The sequence below is a fragment of the Hylobates moloch genome, unplaced genomic scaffold (genome assembly GCF_009828535.3).
Source record: "Hylobates moloch isolate HMO894 unplaced genomic scaffold, HMol_V3 SCAFFOLD_20, whole genome shotgun sequence".
Classification (NCBI taxonomy): domain Eukaryota; kingdom Metazoa; phylum Chordata; class Mammalia; order Primates; family Hylobatidae; genus Hylobates; species Hylobates moloch.
In genome coordinates, this window is record NW_026652295.1 from 49,292,468 (window position 1) to 49,307,581 (window position 15,114).

Here is a 15,114-nt window from a genome sequence, read left to right on the forward strand (position 1 = left end):
GTTTTCCTCTGATGTACCTCTATTGCTTCTACGTAGAATCATTGACTTTTCTCTGTTTCTAGTTAAAAGCACAATATTAACTGAGTCTTCTTTTATATATAATATAATATCAGTCATTTTGGAATTACGACCTATTAGGAAGCTCAGTACTGTAAAATCTAAATAAAATTAAGCAATAAACTGACTCTCTTTCTCTCTAGACAAAAATTATTCGTGTATTTATACTTATACTTACAAGAACTCAGTGGGATCTAAATAAAATTGGGCTAAAGGAAAGATATTTAAATGTAAGCTAAGATGCATCAGTATCATTTCTTTAAACATTGTAATTCTCATACCACCATACATAATATTATAATAATGTCACTAACATGGTGAAGGTTTGGTAGTTGACAAAAATATCCAAAACTGAATAAACTTTGAATAATAATAAGCTATGAGTACCTTTTAATTTTAAGTTAACAATTCCCAAAGGCCTTAAATCAACCAGATCCAGAAAAATTTGCTTGCATTTTTTCTCATCTTCTCTATATATCAATGTATAGCAGGAAAGAGGAACATCTATCTCTATTATAAACACAAAAACACTGGCTAAACTTTCACTTGGATAAACTGTTGCTCTGTGTACAAAAAGACAATCAATGTATTAGCTGAATATTTCTCCAAGAGTGAGGACGTGGTTTTCTTTTCAGTTTTGCTTTTTATTTAAGTTTTACTGAATTCCACATCCATTGGAGATGGTTGTATAGAAGTAATCACTACCCAGTAAATACTAATAGCTTATTAGCACTATCACAAATAAAATGATACAGCAGTAGCAACAGTATAACATCTATTTCACTTTACCAACCCTAGAACCTAGCCCATTGCTTAAATTCATTAAATAAATAAATAAATGATCAAATGAACTAAAAACAAGTTACTTCAAAAAAATCTCTTCCTACATGCTTTTCACTTTAAGGAATCAAAATATAATGTTTTCTACCACCTTGGAAACAGAATAATAATGAAAAACATGAATTTAATACAGAATCTAAAAGCTAAGAATTTAAGTCTTTAAATGACTCTTTGCATTTTTATTCTTATCTTAAAAAGCAGATGAGTTATATGATTCAGTGTAAGTAGATTGACATTTGCAACATATGTCAATATGGACCTAAAAAATCAGCCCTCATTTGGATGTGAATATAATTGGTACTTACCCATAGCCAGTGACTCCCTTTGACTGAGTAACTAGTAAGGCCCCGATAGTCATATTCAGAACATTCTCTAGTACCCCAGTCTGTTGAGCAGTGATGACTTGATGAGCCAAATTCTGTAATTTGTTACTTGATAAGGATGAAATCATTCCAGTGCTCCTTACTCTTGGTGAATCACCAATTTCAATGACAATCACTTTGGAGATAGTTTCCACAGTCGTTGGGGGTGAAGCCCTATATGAGTTCATTTCCATCATGAGAGGCCTACGTTGACCAACTCTTCTATAATGACTAGCGCAAGTCACAGTAGGGCAATTGCGCTTTCTTTTTGCTCTACTGTCAGCAATGGCCTTTAAGGTCTCTTCATGGCCAGGCATCTCATGAATAAACCTGATTTGGTTTTGGCCAATCTGTAAGAAGTTAGTTAGTCTTTCGACTATTACTATTTCCCAGCCTTTTTCTAAGACTGAAACCATCACAGTGAGGGCCAAGTGAATGGAAACACCTGAGCGTATTTCAATGGGCTCCTCTCCTTGTAGGACAACATACAAGAGGTTATCCATGATGTTGAAATAGTTGGCACCAATAGATTCATTCAGCAATAAGGAAGCCGACTGAACCAGAGTGGGTGGAATAAAACTTTCCCCTAAGAAGACGTGGGGGCTCTGGAGCTCATGGTAGAATACAGCCAAGAGAAGCTTGGAGGTACTTTTGTTCCCCAACAGAAAAAAGCGCAAAACTTGAGGAGTTTGATCCATGAAGCAGACCTTGGTGATTTGCCTGGTGGGTAAGATAGAATAGAAAGTAGACACCGACCCAGAAGTAGAGCAGGGAATATTGGCATTTACACTACTAAAGACGTCAACAAAACCACTAGTCACAGATACAACTGGATATAACTTCTGGATTGCCCAAATGGCATCAGCGCTATCAAGAATTAGGATCACTTGGTCAGTCTGTTTGCAGATGAATCCTTGCATCAGAAATCGGTATGTACATTTCTGTTCTTCTCTAAACGTACCTATAAAAGAAAAGAAGCAAAACCAGCGATATATGAATTACAATCTGTCAATGATTATTTGTAATCCATCACTCTTGCCATCATCTATAACTGGATAAAATATTTATTAAACATCTAATTGTGCCAGATTCTGAGAGTGTAAGGAAGATTGGGGCAAAATATTAAAAAAAAATAAATAATTGTTCTTTAATATATTTTAAAAGTATATGTTACATAATATGTTATTTAAAGTTAATAATGGAGATAATAACTGAGAAAAGGAGTTAAAGAAGTAGAAGAATCAAGACAATGAAATAATCATTAAGGGCCCCTGAGAGAAAAACAAGATAAACTGTTTTTTACTACTCTCACACACTCCATATAACACAAAATACCTCACCTCTGGTAACCAAAATGTGTAGGTACTTCTCCACACCAACAACCAGTTCTCCAGTGGATACAAACTGGGTGTCACATAATTTAACCAAATTCTGATACTAAACAAATTTAGTGCAGACTCCACAAGGTAAGGGCTCAGTCTTACAAGCATGCCCCTATTTTAGATGCCAATTGCAAGTCCTAGGCTGTGACCTGTGCTTCTGAACAACTGGCTATAAATCAGGGCTCTCATGACTCCATCCTTGAATTCAATTAACTTGCTAGAGAGGCTTACAAAACTCAGGGAAACATTTACTTATGTTTTTTCATTTATTATAAAGGATATTACAAATGATGCAGATGAACAGACAGAAGGAAGAGATGCATAGGACAAGGCATGTGGGAAGGGGCATGGAGCCTCCATACCCTCTGCATGTGCCACCCTCAAGACACTTCCATGTGTTCAGCCACCTGAAAGCTCTCCCAATCCTGTCCTTTCAGGCTTTCATGGAGGCTCCATTATGTAGGTATGATTGACTAAGCTATTGGTTGTCAGTGATCGACTCAACCTTCAGACTCTCTCCCTTCCCCTGAGATGGGGATGATGAGGAGATGAGGCTTGATGTTCCAACCCTCTAGTCACATGGTTGGTTCCCCTGGCAACCAGCCCCCATCTTGAGGCTATCCAGTAGTTGAGGCATCAGCTCATTAGAAAAAAAAGACATTCCTATCATCCAGGGAATTCCAAGGGATTTAGGAACTGTGTATCCGATGTTTCTATCACTTAGGGAATTACAAATGTCTTAGGGCTTCTGTGTCAGCAACCAGAGTCAAAGATCAAACATTCGAACAAAAGAGTCTCCTAGCACTACTGATTTTAGTAGCTCTGCCTCAGGAAGCAGAAATACAGATATAGATATAGATATAGATATAGATATAGATATAGATATAGATATAGATATAGATATAGATATAGATATAGATATAGATATAGATATAGATATAGATACAGATTTAGATAGATATAGATATAGAAAGAATCTCACAATATCATAGCTCCATAATAGAAATAGGGTACAAGAGAAGGGGTAGTAACATCCAAGCGAATGGGAGAAGAGGTAGATGGAGGGGAATGGGTGGAACAGAGAAATTATGAAGGCATATTAAAATTGAAGAGGTGTGTCTGACCAGATTGTGAAAGAGTTTGGATGTCAAACTATATAATTTTATCATACTCTATTTTTCCCTAATCATAAAAAGTAAAGAAATACAAGAAGAGGGAAAGAAGAAAGTAGTAACTTGGGAAGTTGTTGATACTAAAGAGTCCAAGTTGAGGATGGTGAGGGTTTATAAAACATTTAAAGGAACAGCATTGTTCATTATTCCCACCGTTCCTAATACCTCATATATGAACCTAGAATAGCTCTTGTTTTGAACCCACAGGGATATTTTATCTTTCAATGAAGAATTTCTTTGATTTAAAATTTATATTCACAAAATCATTCTGTATTGTTTTCTAGATTTTTAAAATTAGCCTTAGTGTAAGTTCATAAAAGTAGCCTAAGAAATGGAACAAAAAATCAAATTATTTTTAATGTAGGAAACACTAGATTTGCATATAATCTAGTCTTTCCTATATTCTTCTATCCATGTGATATAATTATCAATCTATGCTAAACCTGTCCACGGTGTTAATAAATTTAACTACCAAAGTGTTGGTTCAGAAGTAGGGCACATGGTTTACTTTTTCTTCAACAATAACAGCAGAAACAGGGATGATTAAAAGTCACAAGGAAAATTATAAAATATTTAAAACAATAATAATTACACTTTTACTATATTAAAATTTTGGGAATGAAGTTAAAACAGTACTTTTATGCGAAAATTTATAGTGTTAAGTGCTCATATAAGCAAAGAAGAATTATCTAAAAGCAATGTCCTATGGTACTACCTTAAGAATTTTGAAAAAAAGATATAACAGACAGCATGGTGATTGTAGTTAATATTACCGTATGGTGCAATTAAAATTTGCTAAGAAGGTAGATCTTAACATATTCTCACCACACACACACACATGCACACACACACACAAGTAAAAAGGTAATTATGAGGCAATGGATATATTAATTAGCTTTCACAATGTATATCTATATCAAAACATCACATTATATAGTATATCCTAAATATTTAAAATTTTTATTTGTCAATTATGCCTCATAAAAGCTGGAAAAAAAATAACAGAACTGCACGTCAAAAAATTTTTTAAGGAATTTAGAAAAAGATCACAGCAAAGTCAAAGAAAGGAAATAATCAACATGATTGCAGAAATCAATGAAGTAGAAAAGAAACAACAACAAAACAAAATAAAACAACAGAGAAAGCGATAAAACAGCAACAAAATTGACTAACTCTTCCCTAGACTGATCAAAATAAAGAGAATACAAATCACCAATTTCAAGAATGAAAGAAAGATTATCATTACAGATTCTGCAGGAAAAAAAGAGAAACTATTACAAACAAACATTTGCCAACACATTCAACAACTTAGATAAAGTAGAAAAACTTATTTAAAATTGACACAAGATGAAACAGAAATTTTGACCTGTTCTATGTCTCTTAATGAAATTGGATTCATTGCATTGAATGCTAAATGATTAAATAAAAATTTAATTATCAAATTTAGAGGAATAGTCTTTTTTTTTTCAACCTTCACATTTTTTTTTTCCCTGTGATTGTATCATAGGCTAACTCTGATGTTAAGAGTTGTCTTCAGAAGCATGGATCCAGTATGAAGGCAATTAATTGCATGGTCTTAATGGCCCTAGAAATTTTGTTTTGAGATCATCATGCACCAATCTCTACTACAGTTATATCTTTTCCAAATAATATAGTTAGGTAACATTTCGTCGTGGGAAATCCTCGAATCACAGTGGTTCACCTTTTCTAAACTTGGCAGCTCACTCTCCTTTTTACACATTTTTTTCAGCCATGCTGATGTTATTGATTAATCACTCACATTCCATCCAATTTTATAAATCTCTGGCTTTGTTCTTCCTACTTCTCATCTAAGAGATATAATGTCTTAAAGTGATCTCTAGAGATGTACAGTTCTATTAGAATTATAAATAAATTATTAAACTAAAACAATCACTTCCTTTGTTGATGATTCTCAATCATTCTCTGCTACCATCTAACTGTATGTAATTTGATAAATCACATGACGTTAGTAGGCATCAGTGTTCTTAAGGGTTATCTCTTCAGGCCAGGGACAATATCTCATCTCTAAATCACTACAAGGGTCAACATTCTACCTCAAGCACAGTAGATGCTTTTAATATATATTAGCTGACTGATATGTAATGTCCTTTTCAAAATTCCTATTCTTCAAATCACTTTATGTGTTCTTGTCAGGTGTCTAATTATAAGACTCTTACTTTACAGTACAAATATATTTTAAGTCAACTCAACATAACAATAATAATTGAGTATATCACAAAAATTTATTGTATCTCCTCTAAATTGATTCTTAATATATGTTTGGCAATATTGTAATACATCTATTTCACATGTATCCATAAGATTGAAATTATGGCTGACTATACTTTTATAAATTTTCTTCTGCTATTGTATCACATAGTTGATTTGTCCACAACAGTTTCCATTGTAATAAAGCATTTGGGGAACAATTCATTTATTCATTAAATAAATATACATGGAGGAAAGTAAGTTTTTCTTTCATACCTCCATTCCTTATGACAGGTAATCTCCAAGGCCAAAATAATAAAAAATGGCCTTTTAAAATGCAATTAACATTTTTTTTGGAGTAATAAGGTACAGGAGCTATACTAGTAGGATGTATGCCTTCAAAGAGGCCCATTACTACTTATTTATTTATTTTTACATATTCCACCCAGAAGCCAATCTGTCATAAAGGCTGGTCACCCAAGCCATTTCTGCCCTAAGGATCCAAAGTTCCCCATTCCACTATTCAGTCATGACACTGGATGAAAAAGAATACGACAAACTACCTAGGTAGAAGGCAGGAGCTTGAGAGGCAGAGAAGGAGACAGAAGGAGAGAAGGGTTTGAATTGTGCAGGGTTGGAGCTCGAGATGGCACAATCTCTGCTGAAAGTGTGTGATGCAGAGCCCTTGCACACCCTGGAGAGTTTAGCTCAGGCCCGGTCCATGAGGAAACTCAGGAATAAGATGACAGAGAATGAAGAATCACAAATCTTTATGACCCATTGGAATTTTGTATGAATTTAATTACAAACCCTAGATTGTGGTAAGGTATTGAATAAACATTTATTTGGATTCCTTGTGCATGCAGCAAGATTTTGTTCCTATGGGTCCTCTCTCTAGTTGCCATATTATTATTAAGCACTGTGCTAAAACTAGAGATCAAATGCCAGGCTTCTCAACTATGTGTTAGTTATTTGCTTGTTTAAACTTAGCCAATTACCTTCCTGATTGCAAAGGAACTAGTGCAGTGCCAATTACACACATTACTTTTATTCCTATTTTCTCCTATTTTTATGTTTTAACCCTCTGTGTATGAATGCCTTGCTATGAAAGGACCACATGGATTTTGATTTCTCATAGTCGATTGGGGATTTACCCCTATGACCTTCACAAAGTTAATAATTAGTATCTTCTTATTTAAATAGTTTTATCAAATATTAGTTATTATAAAATATTCTCATCATTCTTTCCTTTCCACACTCCCCAAAAATGAAAAGTATATTCATTTTGATTCAAGATAAGAATAAAGAATATTTAAATTACTTATTTGGTTCAGATCTTCTTGACAAAACATACAACAAACAAGATATCTTTTCTCCAGAATATACTCTTTACAATTTTTTCTACCCCAGGAAAAATACTGTACAAAAAAATCTGTAATAAATAACAAATTAGTTATATTTTAAGGCTATGTAGTCTTGTGACAGATATACTTTTTCTAGCCCAATGTTTCTCAGAAGTCAGAGCTGAGGTTTCTTTGTTAGTAATATGAGAATGATGATTGGGATGTGACTGCCCAAAACTCTTTATAGAGATGAAGCCATATACAAGTAGCTTTACCCACTGAGGGGAAAAATGATTTGTATATCAGATATATTATTGTGGATAAGTAGAAAATTTTCCTTTTACAAAGAAAGTTAAAACAGACCCCAAAAAACCCCACAAATTAAATAATCCCACCAAACAATTAGTCATCTCTGATAGTACAAGCCTATTTCAGCAAGAATTTTTACCTTAGAGTTTTGACAATAAGGATTCTGTACAAATGAAATGCCTTACATGAGCTAAAAAGTAGGTTCTTTTATCTTTAATGTTATCGGAATAAACCAGTCTAACACTCACAACGAAATTGTGAGAAGCAGCTAATGCATAGATATTATAATTCAGAGTCTCTTAAAATGTACATTTCAAAAAAGGTAGATTGTTGTGTTTAGATGCAAGCTGAGATGCTGTAGATAAGACAGAACTCATAAAAAGTGAGAGACTAATGTTGGAGGGAGTGGATGACTGACATAGTAGGCTCTCTGAGAGGCTAAGGAAGAACGGGGTCCACAGCCTTCTTAAACAAGATGGGACTGGATAGGTTGAAAGACTTCATCTCCCATGAAGCAGGAAGGAGGGCAGAGAGTGTAAGTGCAGGTGGAGGTGGGTGGGAGATTGAAGACACTCTATCTGCTGGGAGGTGTGAGGCAGGCACGGTTATCAACAGGAAGTCAAGTATGACGGGGAGTACTGGGGGCTAAGATGAGGGGCAGGAAAGTTGGGTCAAATGTTTGTGGATTGAGAAGATGGTATAAAACAGTCATTGTGAAAGAGGTGCAAACTCAGTCTTTCTGTTATTTTAGTGCTTATACAATGTGAGGGAACCGTTCTATAAAAGTAGGTACAAAGTTATGAATTCAAAATTTGGAGTGGGAATGAATTATTTAAAATGAGAAAAAAAATCACAACACAATTATGTTTTAAAAACCTCGTAAGTACCACAAACATGATAAAATCTAGGGAAAGGTAATACATATATTACCCGGCTTACCTCTGTATCATCCTTCCTATATTTTATTGTAACTGTTGTATTGCTTCTTCATATAACAACAGTGTTGTAATATTTTTTATAGAGAAGATAGAAAGATAATTTAGTTTTTTCTATAGCTTGAATGATTGACGTTTGTTTTCCATAATTTCATTGGTAGTTTAGAAGAATTTCTTTCAGCTTCACAACTCATTATTGGTATGTGTAAATGTTTAGAATTTTCGTCAAATGTGGGAAGTCTCTTAGAAAGGTTTTCTAATGTATGAGCTGTAATACTTGAATAAATGTTCACAGAGTAGCTTTTATTGGACTATTACCCCAATCCTACATCTCTTATACCTTTCACTTTCTCCTCATGCTTTAGGATATGTTCATAACACAGTGTGACCTAGGGTCTGGCTTCTGTGTGTTGCAACACTGGGTAAGTCGACATAGATGTCTAGTAATAATTTTATATAGAAGTGATTAGGAACCATACAAATCACACCCTACTAAGCCCAAATCAAATGCATGTCCAACTCAATTTCCCCTTAGCTAGATTTCAAAAATGCTGTAGCTAGTCCACTGTCACTCAACCCCACACCACTTATGATGAAGGAATATTTAGAGTGGAAAGAGAGAATTATCCTAATTCTGGTTAAAATATCTTAATTTTGAAAATTTTACAAAAGCACAGATCTATGCAAACACACAGCTGAGATTTGTTTTGGAGCCTTGGAAGGGGCCCATGTAAGTGAAGAGCCTGAAACCTAATCTTTATCATCTTCACAGAAAATTTAGTCTGCCTGTGTTGTGGAGAATGTATGAGTACATGCTTTGGCTATGCCCAGTAAGATGGAATGGACAAATAGAATGGCTGAGTTTATTCAAGATTGAGTTCATGCCGGTCTATGCCAAGAACAAAGAGTCATAGGTATTAAAGGTATATACAAAGAACTGATGATAGGAAAGCATAGCTCATTTCAGCTGCATAAGAAGGAAAATGAAGGGAAGGCACTCATGCATATTAGAAAAATGCACATGGCAATGAGTTTAATGCCACAAGGAAGGGGCTCTTGAACAATTTGAGTTGGAAAGGCCTGAATTATTCCTTGAAAGTATGGTACTTAAGTTCATGATTTTGAAGTTCAGTCATCATGACAATTTCAATGTTATCACTGTGTCAGTGACTAGTAAGGTACAGTGGGGGAAAAAGCATACCTGATAGAAATACTAACAACAATGGCTAACATTTACTGAAGGCCTTCTCTGTGTCTGGCATTCTTCTAGAGAGGACTTGAAGATGAGATGAACAATGAGAGATAATATATAAACTGACAATGTCTAGACCAGATACCGAAATAGAACTCTGACCAACAAACAGCAGTAACCAGTCCTAGAAGACCAAATAACCCGTGAAACAACAAGCCTCAAACTGTCAGCTTTCCTGTTTTCCCTGATAATTCCCCAATTTTTGCCTCAGTTTCCAACTTAGAACCAATTAGAGAAAGCAAAATATGTATCCATAACCAATCACATAGGATGCCCCACTTCTAGTATTCCTGTGTCCAACTTCCCCATGCCAACAGCATTAATCAAAGCATTAACCTGAAGCTTTCCCTTTTTTTCCACTATAAAGCTTTCCTACTTTTCTGTGTGCCTTTGCATCTCTACCAAATTGAAGTGATGGGGGCTGACTCTCTTGCTATAGCAAGTTCAGCTAAATAGCAATTGCCGGTTCTTTGCACAGTCTTTATTTTCACAGTAGTCAAGGTTTTGAATGAGTTATCCACCTTAAGAAAATCATGAAAGAGTTAGGATGAAGAAGAGAACAGTGATGCAGTTTCTTTGGCCTTCAGGGAGTGAAGAGCCACCCCGATTATGTCAATAAGACTCGTGAAGTAGGTAGCCAGCCAGATGGTGTCAGCCTCAGAGGGGCAGGGGTTTTATTAAGGGATATTATACAGGGCATGGGAGCAGCATGGAAACATGAAAGACACCTTAAGCGTTGAGAGTGTGGCTTAAAGAGACTTTAAAAAGAGTGGAATCTTTAGAAGATGGCTAGGTTCCAGTTGAGGTAAACGAGTGAAAAGAATGTTCTTTGAATATAAAGAAGAGTTTGCTGATCCCAAGTACAAACTTTGTCACAGCACTAGGAACTTTTGGAGGAACGGAGTAAAAGGTTGGGTGAGCTCATGAATGGATTGGGAAGGAGATGTGTATTCTAGAGATGGTAGATAGAGAGTGGTAGACATGTAGGTAGTGACTGAGGAAAGCCGGGATATTAAGAAAAACGTATTGCATCCTTATACTAACAGTGGTGTAAAAACTAGGGACTATCAGAGGAGCCTGAAGGGTTTCCCACAGTTTTTGTCAATGGGAGGCTCTGGTATACTGCTTAAGGAGATCTTATGTGGCAGGATGGTGGTCACCCCATGGTCATTTCAGCTATCACATAATGGTTGCTTAGGAGAGCTGTAGGTACAGATATATCTGTTAAGAAGCCCACAGACTAATGAGTGTGGTGCTTGGAAGTGGGACAGGCCAGGATAGAGATTAGAATGGCAAAGAAGAAGCTTTGACTTCACTACAAAGATGCCCTCAAGACAAAAGGTTGGTGGTCCTTCCTGCCTCCTTTCCTTCTTTCTTCCTTCTTCAATTCTTTTCTTCCTTCTCCACTTCCTTTCCCCAAAACTTTCTAATAGCAAGTTTAATTATCCATAGTTCATAGAGAAAAAACTTGAGCCACAGCAATTTTAACTCAGTATAATTACTTAGTAGTAATGATGAAGATGAGGAAGAAGAAGAAAAGCATATTTCTAAACTTCTACCTGTCCCTTTGGCAAAGTTAAATGTAGTCTAAATAACTCCCCTTTTGGCCTGTGTTTAGACTTAAGGTTCAGGGTGATAGAAAGGGGCTGTAATAACTAGAAGTTCTCTCTGCACAATTTATTGACAGGCACACATGGAAACGTTTTTGACGATTTGTCAAATCACATATTTGGCAAGAGTCCATTTGCTGTGTTATGTCTTCATTTGGCCCCGTTAATATTTTATCATACTATTCCAGGAGTATAAAGATATAGCCACATATTTAGCAAAGTCAATAGCCTAAGGATTATCAACAAGTAATATTCATTATCCGCTTTTGTAGCCAGACTTGAAATCCTGGTCTTCATAAATTAAAAAATATATTTCTTTTTATTTTTTCAGAGTTTACCAATGACTAAGAGATGAGGTAGTTTGTCAGTATCTTATTCATTTTCCTAGGTCACCTTTAATCAACCCTCATATTTTAATTTTGACATGAGGCAAAAATAAAGCACACGTAAGCAGGGTTCCAGAGCCACTAAATGGGTGTAGTTCTTAATTATGGCAGAGAATACACATTAACTACTTAAGAGGGTGACAGACCTCAGAGCTCAATCCCCAACCGCTACTGGCAGGAGCCTGCAGTGACAGTTCAGCATCACTTCCATAGAGTGTTCCATTTTTCCTACCTCTGGATTTGTTTTCTTCCTGCTTCTGTCACTTGGGGAAGATTTAGTTTTGAGTAATGATTATCTTTCTCCCTTGTTTTTGTCTTTTCTTTTCTCCTACTTCTCCAAATGGCCTATGTGCCAGTCACAATTTTTGTGGTCTGCAATTCTGATCACTTTTAAATGAAACCCATGCTGGCTTTGGTAATCATAATGTCATTTACAATTTACCACTAAACACGTTTATTCAGTTAGTAGCACACTGGAGAAAGAGAACTCCATATGAACTCACCGTGAAAGGCCTAATCTGATTATTTCCTCATGAAAATCCAGGCAGGGGTGCTTGTAAGAGGGGCTGAGAAAAGAAGGAAAAAAGCGAGATCTGGCCACAGCTGACTTTCATAATCAATGTGAATAGATAAGTGACAGCCTGTCAGGGGCAGCCGCCCAGCCACCCCGGGGCATTCCTTTCCAAAAGGCTAGGGTGGACAGGGCTTAATAAATGCTGAGTGACCAGTGAGTATTGGCTTGGCATATGCTATTGCATTCACGATGGACAAGAACATGATAAAGTCCAGAAGCTCTTCTCTAAGTGGGGAAAATTAGATTAAGCAGGTTGTATTTGTGTGTGCATGTGTGCCTATGAGCACTTGCTTTGTGTATACTTTAACTTCCTAAAATACCCTGGTCATTCAGTATGCTCTGTTCACCTTTCCCTAGACAGGAAGCTACAGACTTAGAAACCAAAGCGGTGAGTGAAGTCTGTCTGGTGGCAGAGGAGGAGGAAGGAGGTGGATGTGTACGAGTGTGAGTGCGTGTGTAGATTCAGGTTGCTTCCAGGGTTCTAACAAATATTAACTTTGTGTCAATATTTGTCCTTCCTGTCGTGAAATGAGGATTTTCCACCTCATTTCACATTTGAAAAGAAAATATGCCAAAGGGGTCGTCTTTGCTAGGGAAAAAAAAAAATTAAAAGAAAAGAAGAAAAACAACTTCTTTATTTAGAAAAATGGATCCGAAGGAAAGAAAAAAAATTTAAATAAATGTTCTGACTCAAAGGCACATGGAATCCTTCCGTATTTCTGTTTTCAACAAAAAAGAAAATTTTATATGTTTAAAATTGAATGAAATACATCAACATTAATGATTTTTTCCTCGAGGTTAACACCACCATTTCCCTCAATAATTTTTTTAGCCATTTTGTAATATATTTCACAATTCATGGTAAAGTGTAGGAGATTTGACAAAAACAAAATATATACTCATTCTCTTATTTTCAAGAAATGAAATCATTTACAATTCTTTTCTGTCAAACAACATTTATACCTCATTGTATTTCTAATTTAACAAATATAAATGGTCCCAGATCAAATAAAGTGAGGACAGGTTGAGTTTATCCCCATTTATATATGTTGTCACAGGCCCTCAGGCTATGAGGAGTGAAACTCCAAAATCTCAAAGCTGTGCTCCTCAATACACAAAAGAAGTAACTATGATCTTCCAAAGAATTATTAAAGAAAATATGTTTTGGTCATATTAGAAATAATAGAGAAAAACAGTCTGCTTTTCTAGAATGGGCAATTCTAAGCAAGAAATCATTTGTTTAAACATCAAAAAATGGGTGTATGTTATATTTATAAGGTGAAGGCATATTGAGAGTGATGTTCTTAAGCAGAACAGATTCAACATAGGTGACAGGAAACACACCCTTGCTAATCTGGAGTCTAGAATTAGAGTCAGTTAAAGTCTATCGAGGGACCATAATATAGTAGTTCTAATTATTATGAAAAAGATATATATGCTTGCACATATACACACTGATAGGAATTATTATAACCAAACTAAGTACAATTATAATAGTTATTATTACAAGTAATATGAGAAACTTGAAGTTCATTAGATTGAAGAAGTACATGTATTCACTCACTGCTTAGGTCCTAGAGCTTCAAAATTAATTCATTTTCAGATTGGCTTTCACAGTTTGTTAGACAGTGGCACTTCAGAGTATAGTCACCTCTGGCACCATTTTCAACGAGGGGGACAGCACTCTAATAGCTAGTTACTGGTGTAGTGAAGTGGCTTTCAATGCTTGGGCGCCACAAAATTCCCAAGGGTGAAGACAGCTCGAAAGGACTGAAGATACTGCCTAAGAACAGGAAGCTGCTGTATGAGGAATATCTGCATCTGCAGGTGTAAAATGGGCTGGTAGACTTCAGGAACCACAGGTCATAGGATCTGTCACAACTTTATGAGCAATTTCGGCAAAGTTTTGTAGTTGGGCCTATTTTTCATGAGGGTGCACTTCCAAATTAATACAAGAAAAACAGAAAACTACATAAAACCAGCTATTGCATGAAGCAAAAAATGTCTGTAAGACTTTCTGTTAAAGGGCTTTCTGTCTCTACAATCAGTTCTTTCAGTGAATATCTCAAAACATTTGTTCTCTTTTAATAAAAGTGTTGCATTGATAAAAAAAAGATCAAGAGATGAAAGTTAAGTGATGGCATGACAATAAATATGAGAGAGAAGGTCAGATCTATACCCAATAGACCCTTCTTCTGATTCAACCATTTTTCCTTTTTACTTTTTTAAATTAAAAAAAATCCTTACTTTTATTAGTAGAAATCTATTCAAACGAATTCAATAGACTATTTTATAATTCTTTTACTATGGTAAAATGTCATCATCTATACACTGCTTGAAAACGTGGTTTAGAAAGTGTTTTTATATTTTCATTATTTTGTTGTAATATGATTTCACCTGAAAACATCAAAGAATATGGTCCCAATTATGATTTTATTATTTGAATATTACATTGAAAACAGCCCAGGCAAATTCAAACTCAGGAAGTACAGCTTAGCGAGTGGGAGATCAGATTTTCAAGTCAGAGAGATTTGTATTGCAACCTGGCTCTGCCACTTTCTAGCTGTAAAACACAGACAAGTTACTTATCCTCTCTCTGACTCATTTTTTTCATTGTCAAAGGGATTGGAAATGGTACTTAATTCATAAGCTGATGGAGAGGG

At 35.5% G+C, this 15,114-nt stretch overlaps 1 protein-coding gene across 1 annotated transcript in view; it reads right to left on the reverse strand.

Annotated features, from left to right (window-relative positions):
- PKHD1 (PKHD1 ciliary IPT domain containing fibrocystin/polyductin) overlaps nucleotides 1-15,114 on the reverse strand; it is a 482,509-nt gene that overhangs the window by 37,022 nt on the left and 430,373 nt on the right. The window contains exon 60 of the mRNA XM_032141123.2: nucleotides 1,203-2,220. Coding sequence (XP_031997014.1) covers nucleotides 1,203-2,220 — 1,018 coding nt within the window. The remainder of the gene's footprint in view (nucleotides 1-1,202; nucleotides 2,221-15,114) is intronic.